An 8821-nucleotide genomic window follows, 5' to 3' on the forward strand; every position below is an offset into this window, starting at 1 on the left:
GACAGATATTGCACGGTTTCACTGAGAATATTGATTAATTGTCTACATTTCATCGATGGGGTACTTTTAGATACGAGGGTACTTCAGCATCCAGCATCCCCGCTCTTCGTAGCGGTATTTTTGTTGTTACAAGTTAATTAGGCGTAGCTCAGTTGGTTAGTGCGTAGCTTTGGGAGCATGAGGTCCCCAGTTCGATCCTCGGTAACCTCAACTAATCCTCCGAGCATAGAGCGTTTTCATATGACGTCACGTCAGCCATGTTGGTGTTCCAAACTAATCCTCTGGGAATTGAACTCTATTTTTATGCAAATAGTTTCTTTTGTTTCATCAAATTAGCATTTATATTAGTCACGAGAGTGAAAACGCTCTATTGAGCTCTATTATCATGCAAACGTTTTCTTTTGTTTCGGTGGAAAAACAAGGTTACTGATCACGTGATTCAAAATATTCCATAGACCTCTCGTAATGGCGGCCAAATAAAATACCCTTTCCAAAATGAGGGCAGTAGGTCTAATTAACATAAATTCAAAAGAATGTATCAGTGGTCGCCATTTATGAAAGTGGCTATAGTTTTAAATTCTTGTATAACGGAGCACCGACTGGGTGGGAGGTATAGAGGGTATCGTCAATTTCCTTTGATACCAGCCTTGGAGCTGACGGAACTCTACGGACCAAAAATGTAGTGACTTTCCCTAGCACAATGTGGCAACTTTATTTAGCTAATTATGAAAGTGGATGGCTTACCTCGCAAATAGCTAGAACAAGCTAATCGAGCCGGGGCAAGCCAAATACAAGAGCAAACCTATTAAAAGACAAATTTTCACCATCACAATATCGCTAGTCATAAAAAACGCGTGCTACTCACTCTAACGTAGTTGGATAAGTAGGAGGAAAAAAGTGATATAACTAAATTATTAATAAAAAATAAGTAGGTATTTAGCGATGGTTGGTAAATTAACATATTTTTATCATCCAGTTTCATTTTCTTATATTTTTTAGGAAATGTTGTAGGGTCCACCTCGTGTGTCCTTTCCATGATGTATTTATTTATATTAAGGCTAGAGTGAATTAGATAAGAGTGTTGATCTATCACTTTGCGGTCTTGCCCAGCTCAGTCACACATGGATTTATTTTTAGATACACTTTGCGCGCCAGAGGGCCGCCAATTTTAACCAATCAGAAGAAGCCATGTCACGCCTGACTGCTTTTGCCATGTTTTTTTCAGGGAAATGGCAACTGCTTTTCGCGGGAACGGGTATTCTAAAAATAGTCTCATTTGTGACTGTGTTGGGGAGCCCACCCATGCCATAACATACAGTGATATTTTTGCGCGGTTTAAAACTATCCGGAGAAAGTAGATCTTAGTAAGTACTCATGGTTTCCAAAAAGAATATTGGGAGTAACCATGCATTTTTGAGAGATCATTAAGCTTCAATTTGAGAAAGGACGCCAGCTTTGTATTTTCAAGCTTTTTAAAAATATTATTCATCAATTATCTTTGAAAAATCCGTGGTTACCCCCAATTTTCTCTTTGGATTTCAATAACACTTTTTAAGATCTACATTTCGTACATAATCATAAACCGGAGCAGAAATACCTTTGAATTAGTAGGCACCGTCCTTAAGCTGTGATCAAATCTGGTTGCGATCATGTTTGCACATGACTGAGGGGGAGACCCTGAAACAAAGTGTCTTCTCATTCTCTATTTTCGAATTCCCCATAATGCCCTTTGTTTGCCCCCCAAATTTTGCATAAACGATTGTTTTCAAATGCTCTTGGGAATATGCAGTGTCCCCAAGAACATTTTAAAACAATAGTTTATGCAAAATTTGGGGGGCAAACAAAGTGTATTATGGGGAATTCGAAAATAGAGAATTGATTTTCGTGAAAAACAATGAAAAACGTTGCTGACTGGTCCATTCATGTTACGGTTACCACGAGGAGTGAGCAGGCGAGCAGGCGCCGTAAGGTGCAAATAACCAATTTTTGGCTATAAGAACGGCTTCTACTTCTACAAGGTTCTACTCCGCAAACACAAGATCCGGGACTCTGATGACGAGACGAATTCCAGGACCTACCGATACAATTTGGGCAAGTTTTGAAAGCTAAAAACTGCAATGGATGCGGTATTTTGCTGCTAGGACTGGGTGGCCCGACACTAATGAAAAAATCAATGAATTATCATGGAATGACAGAATTGCCCAGAATTCTTTTTGGGCATGAAGGAGGCAACTGGCCCTCATCAAATGGCTAAAGCGCGGCCAAGGAAAAAGTAGTGAGAAGATCTCTAGCGAGATACTAAAGAATAGCCCTGGTGTGTGCTGTTAACGTAGACTTTTGATTTCTGAACAAATTTTTATCATAGAAAATTCGCGACACACGGGGTGTTTTTTTTTTCGCTGTTATCCTCTGTAGCAAAAAACTGAGGCGTGGGATTTGTCTCATATGGTTTAGGGGCAAACAGATCTCTCCCTCAATGCCGTACCGGGAGGCGAGGTAGGTAGAAGAAAGCAGCGACTCGTTTGGTACGACGCTCCAGCGCCACGTCTGGAGGTACTGCTTTTTCTCTCAAGTTGTTCAACATTCTGTCGCCGCGTGCGTAAGTATTCTGGCTCTCCAATACCTAGCCTAACAAGAAAATAAAGATGATGATTTTTTACAAGGAATTGCATTTTCAGTTGCTTCTACAGACATAAACGTAACGTAAGAACCGTGCGTGTCTGGACTTCTCCAGACAGAGGTGAGCTTTGTGATGGTTTCGTGCAGACTAGGGCGCCTAAAATGCTTTGTTGTAAACATGACGGTTCACAGAACGAGTGAAGCTGTCTCTCTGGCCTTTCTCTGGACGACTTCCAGGACCTACCGATACAATTTGGGCAAGTTTTGAAAACTAAAGTCTTCAATGGAGGGGGGATTTTGCAATTGCTGGTAGGACTGAGTGGCCCAATACTTATGAAAAAATCATTGAATTGAGAATCGGGGGTGTTCCCTTGTCATAGAATGACAGAATTACCCAGAATTCTTTTTTGGGCATGAAGGAGGCAACATGGCCCTCAGCAAATGGCTAAAGCACGACCAGAGGAAAAAGTAGTGAGAAGAAGATCTCTAGCCAAATACGAAAGAGTAGCCCTGGTGTATGCTGTTACGTAGACATTTCATTTCTGAACAAGTTATTATTATGGAAAATTCGCGACAAAGCAGTGTTTTTTTTTCGCTGTTATCCTCGTAGCAAAAATCTGGCCTTTCGTAATTTGAGTAACTTCTTGTCAAAAAAACGGTATAATGTAAATAAGAGAATACTGAAATTTACACTTGCAAATTACCTGTCCTCTTACCACTTAAGTCAAACTCTACATCTTTATGCAATAAGCGCATTCAAAATTTCCTATAACCGTAGAAAAGTATGTTTATAAAAAAAAAGGTTTTCCTGCTTATATGAATAATCTTCGCAAAAACTACATTCTGTCTTTCAATAAACCTACCTAGGACAACCAGTTAAGGTCTGAGTTATTTTTCTTACGTATCAGCTAAGTTGCGGAATGCGCTACCTGATTATATCCGTACCACTGAGTTTCGTGGTTTTAAAAGAGACTCCAGGGCCGCATTTTGTACAGCGGCTTTTCTTTTTAATTAAATATCTTTAAGTATTTTTTATCTGTATGTGGTATGTATTTTAGCATTTTGTACCGGGTTTTGCTCTAGCAAACGTATACAAAACATGGACCCCAGGTCTGTAGACCACCCTTGTGGACCCAGGCCATGGATCTCCCTTGTGGACCACCCCTCATTTTGTAAATTAAGTACGTTTTACAAGCAGAATTATCTTCAGACAAAAGAGAGAAGTGATCCTCGCACCTATCTGGAAAATTTAAGCAAGGACTAGGAGCTAAGGCTATGTTACAGTATTTTTATAGACCAGGAGCTCATGTACGAACTATCTATTTTTAGACTACCTTTTCTGCGTTAGGTGACGCTATGACGTCAAGTTAGTTTCTTGTGATTGGTTATGGGACTCCACAGGATATTCTTATTAGCGGGAATGTAGAGCTGTTGTTCGCTCCTAGTTATGAGAACGCATGTTTTATGAGGCAAATGAGTCGATGAGTCAATGAGTCATGAGTTATGAGTCAATGGACTCACAGTCAAAATAGCAATAATTTGTTGATTAAGCCTAAGCCCTCGTTTCAGTAATTAGGCCTAAGCACTCTCTGAAATTTTAGCTTTCATTTTATGGTTTAATTAACTGCACTGAACTCGTTGACTCATTGACTCATTGACTCATGACTCATTGACTCATAAATACTTGACACTCCCTAGTTATGGGCTACTGATTTAAGCAATTGCCTGTTTTGTAGATACTTATACCCTATTTGGTGGCTGCAAAGGGATTCGTCTAGCTATAACCCACTTTTCAAATTTAATATAAGTTAATTTCATTCATAAAGTCCTTCACCAGAGCAAACTGAGCCCAATAAATTCGCCTGCTCCCAACTGAGTGGCTTCAAGGCTCAGTTGGGCGAGCATTGCACCGGCATCGCAGAGTCATGGGTTCGAAACCCCTTGAGGCCACCTGAATTTGTCAAGTGTCATTAAAGAGACAAAAACTAAAATTGTCCAGATAAGTATGAGGACCAGCCCACTCTTTCGTCTAAAGATTTTTCTACTTTAAACTTAGCAAATTGAGGGGTGGTCCATAGGGGTAGTCCATGGACCGGGTCCATGAAGAGGTCTATTGACCGGGTCCACATCTATGGACCTAGGGTCCATGTTTTTGGATACGTCTGTGCTCTAGCACTTGATGTAACACTACCTATTACTTCCGTACTCGACGTCCTCTCTACAGATGGAATTGTTCGAGTTGTTTTTTCCGCTCGGAATTATTTATATTAGATCAGCTGTTGAAAGTCGCATGGAAATGTTTTCTGACGACTGCTAGCTATCGAAGGAGCACATCTCATTCATTTTATCTTCAGTTTTAATATCAGCTGTACATCATGTTCAAACATTGCAGTCCTCTTGATAAAATGGCGGAAATCACAGATTTTCTTTATATAGGAGGATTAGCCGCGGCTAAAATGGAAGATTCGCTCACAAAGAAGGGAATAACATGTGTTATCAATGGTAAAATTGATTTATCTTAGTAGAAACAACCACGGGAGAAAAGAAAATTGATTTAATTTCTTTACAATGCATTCGTATTGGCCACTTGCAAAAATACCATAATGATCTCGGCAGGTATTTTTTGCAGGTTGCAGGTTGAAATTTAATTATAACTGGATATACTTACCGTGACTGTTGCATGAATAGCTAGCCTAAAAACTTTTTAACCTGCAACCTGCAAAAAATACCTGCCGTAATAATCTTTGTTTGCCCTGCAAAATTTTGCATAGGCATTGTTTTTATTTTCTCTTGGGACCATTTTAAGTCCCAAGAGAAACTGGAAACAATGCTTATTTTTGAAAGTGGCCCATTCTGGAGCTTTGAGGGTTTCATTATAAAGGGCATTCGACTATTTATCCTATGGATCTTGGACAAATGTTTAGATGGTATTACGTGTAAAGATATTAAGTAATTGTTAGAGGATCTTGGAAAGCCTGTGACCTTTGGCTTAACTGCTGAATACCCTGACTTATTTGCATAACAATAATTAACAATTATTCGCCGAAGGCGAAGTGATTATCAGTGAATATTCACCTCGACTTCGTCTCGGTGAATATTCACTGATAATCACTGAGCCTGAGGTGAATAATTTATTGTTTTAGTATAAATACACAGGTGATTATTTCAAAAAAGAGAAAAAAAAAACATCTCAACGCAAAATCATCTTCACTTACAGTGGCAAAACGACTACCGGCAGCCATTTTGTCTGTCGAGGTGATTATCGATTGATAATCCGAGATAGTGAGCCAATGAGAGCGCCTGATTTTGTATAATCACCTGTGTATTTATACTAATGGCTATTATATTCTGACCCTTTCTTCAAAGAATGCCACTGAGTGCTAGCAAAGGTGGCAGGGTCTTAGCAGTTACTCTGGTCCTTGCTGTTGGAAAATTTTATAAGTAAGGAAATCTGCTCCCAGCTTATACACTTCCAGGCACAAATGAGTATTCATTTGCACGTACAATCCTTACTTGTGTTTGGTACTATTATTATTTTGTTTTCATCGTGTGTCTTTGTTCATGAAACTCTCGCCAAATTACAGTAATTTTGTTAATTCTTATTTGCGTGTTTCATCTCATCTGAAAGCTGCCACTGAGTCTCCAGAAATAAACTATGAATCAATTAGGACAACCAGGATAAAATTAGAAGACAACCCAACTTGCAAGATTGGAGTGCACTTTGATTTGGTCGCAGACAAAATAGGTGGGTTTGAATTGCACCTTATGAATAATTAAATCTTGTTTGTGGTTAAACAGCATATTTATTCCAACTGAAGTTAACTGTTTGTCCAAACTCAGTGGAACTTACTTATTCTATCCGGCGGGTCTAATTTCCAAGTCACAAGTTGCAGGTCATTGTTTCACCAATACAAAAGGTATCCTAAACATTCTTAAAAGCTAACCTTAGGCCTAATTAGGCCTAAACTAAAGTTTTTTTAGGCCTAAGGTTAGCTTTTATGAATGTTTAGGATACTTTCTGTATTGGTGAAACAATGACCTGCAGTTGACCCGTGACCTGCGACCTGTGACCTGCAGATTAGACCTGCCGTATTTGATCTAGTTATTGATCAAGTACTAAAAATATTTTAGCTAACGGATTGCCCACAGGAATTGACACTGATTTCCAAAAAAATAATCCACCAGTTCTGCGATTGCCCAAAGGAAAACACAAAAGTTAAGTTCTGTTGGATAGAGAACTGATATCTACATATGGAGTTAGGACAATGTGCGAACCATGTGAGCCATGACTGCGAGTCGTGACTGCGAGTCATGCAAGCCATGGCTGTGAGTCATGACTGCGAGTCATGACTGCGAGTCATGCAAGCCATGGCTGCGAGTCATGACTGCGAGTCATGACTGCGAGTCATGCAAGCCATGACTGCGAGTCATGCAAGCCATGGCTGCGAGTCAAGCGAGCCAACATGGCGAGCAATGCGAGTCAAAATGCGAGTCACACAGTTATTGAAGGCTAACCGTTTTAAAATGGGTGCTTAGACTTAATTTAACTGTTTATCAGCGCTATTTGAAATGGGTGCTGAGATGCGAAATTTGCATGGCTTGCTGGCTTGCTGGCTTGCAGATTGTCCAGCCCCATTTTTATGTGGATGACCATCTGGAAAAACCTCATGCTCTCGATGCTTTGGGGAGTCATGCCAGCATAATGGTTATCATATGTGCCTCCCACCTCGGAGTATGTTGGGAGTTTCAGTTGACATCAACCTGAATCAAGGGTTTTTCTCTGGGTACTGTGGTTTTCCTCCTTAATTAAAATATAGTCCCAACTATTTATTACTGGCTGTGATGTTGTGCTGAAGGCTTATACATGCAGGGCTGTCAACTCTGCCGGATAATAGGGGTGACTCCAGATTTTAGACTGTGTATAATTGCCCGATCTCAAGATTACGGTCTGAAATCTTCCGATAAATCATCAAAGTTTGTCATTTCTAGTGAGAATCGACTTTCACAACAAATAAATTTCAAATACTTTGTGTTGTTTGAGTTATTTTAACATCGATAATAACAAAATTCATTTGTTACATGAACTGTTCATTGCTATTGACGGATTGTAATTTAAGCAATAATGTGATTGGCCCGAAATAAACCGATCAAATCAAATGATGCAATGCCAATGACATCTTTTCCACACGTTTTTTGACTTTTTGCCTAGGTTGCGTGAGGTTTTGTGTCCTATGTCAAATTACAGATTGAATTGAAGATGTGGACTGATTTTACTTTGCTTCAGAGGGAGTTTTTTTGACTTTTAACTTTTGGTTTCCAATTCCTTGTAAAGACAAAATGTAGCTGAAAAAATTGTAAAGATTTAAAGATACGTTAACAGAGTCACGGAGTATTTTTTGCGTAAAAGATGTAATATGATGTCACCAAAAATGATTCACAAGGAGTATTATGGGTTATGATGTCATCTATCATCCCATCCCTATCAATTCTCAGTGTCTGAATGCTTTCGAGGTTGACAGCCCTGTACATGGACTGCAAAGCTTTACTTTCTACCAGAGGCACTTTAACCATTTATCTCCTGGGAGATAATTTTACTTGTCAATGGAAGGTGGTTTAGGAGTCAGTGGGTTAATAATGCTTTGACCAAGCTTCACCTATCATAACAATCCAGTCCCAAAGACTGCGAGAATGGGTGATTAGAAGGCCTGGGTCATTTTAAATATCTATTGGGCAAGATAACTTTCGTGGTTTAATTTGTGTCAAGATGGACAGCTGCCTGCCATTCGCAATTTTGATGTTCCTTTGTTTTGTTATGTACTAGATAGAGTTCAAAGGGAAAGAGGAAAGGTCCTTGTGCATTGCATAGCTGGTGTAAGCAGGTGAGCGGCTGTCATTTCAATTTCATTTTGGTAATCCTTGATGGATTGATTCATGATTGATAGGTCCATATCCTTGATTTCTGCTTGCTTATGGATTACCAAACCTGTTGTTAAATTTCATAACATACACGTAAAGGCACAATCTTAAATTCTTGCTCTCCAAGAATTTTAATTACCGGTAATATTGTCGTTAATGGAGGCAGTGTGGCCGAGTGGTTAGGGCCTGTGCCTTGAGATCCAGAGATCTTGGGTTCAAGACCACGTTCTGACCACTCACTGAATTTGTTTCAGGTAGTCCCTGGTTCAATTTCCTGGGGCACTTG

At 39.6% G+C, this 8821-nt stretch overlaps 1 protein-coding gene across 1 annotated transcript in view; it reads left to right on the top strand.

The window, feature by feature from the left end:
- Nucleotides 1-4786: 4786 nt before the first annotated feature.
- LOC138022214 (dual specificity protein phosphatase 14-like) overlaps nt 4787-8821 on the top strand; it is a 9472-nt gene continuing 5437 nt past the window's right edge. The window contains exons 1-3 of the mRNA XM_068869273.1: nt 4787-5121; nt 6248-6364; nt 8441-8498. Coding sequence (XP_068725374.1) covers nt 4995-5121; nt 6248-6364; nt 8441-8498 — 302 coding nt within the window. The 5' untranslated portion in view covers nt 4787-4994. The remainder of the gene's footprint in view (nt 5122-6247; nt 6365-8440; nt 8499-8821) is intronic.

Source organism: Montipora capricornis, chromosome 10 (assembly GCF_036669925.1).
Source record: "Montipora capricornis isolate CH-2021 chromosome 10, ASM3666992v2, whole genome shotgun sequence".
Classification (NCBI taxonomy): domain Eukaryota; kingdom Metazoa; phylum Cnidaria; class Anthozoa; order Scleractinia; family Acroporidae; genus Montipora; species Montipora capricornis.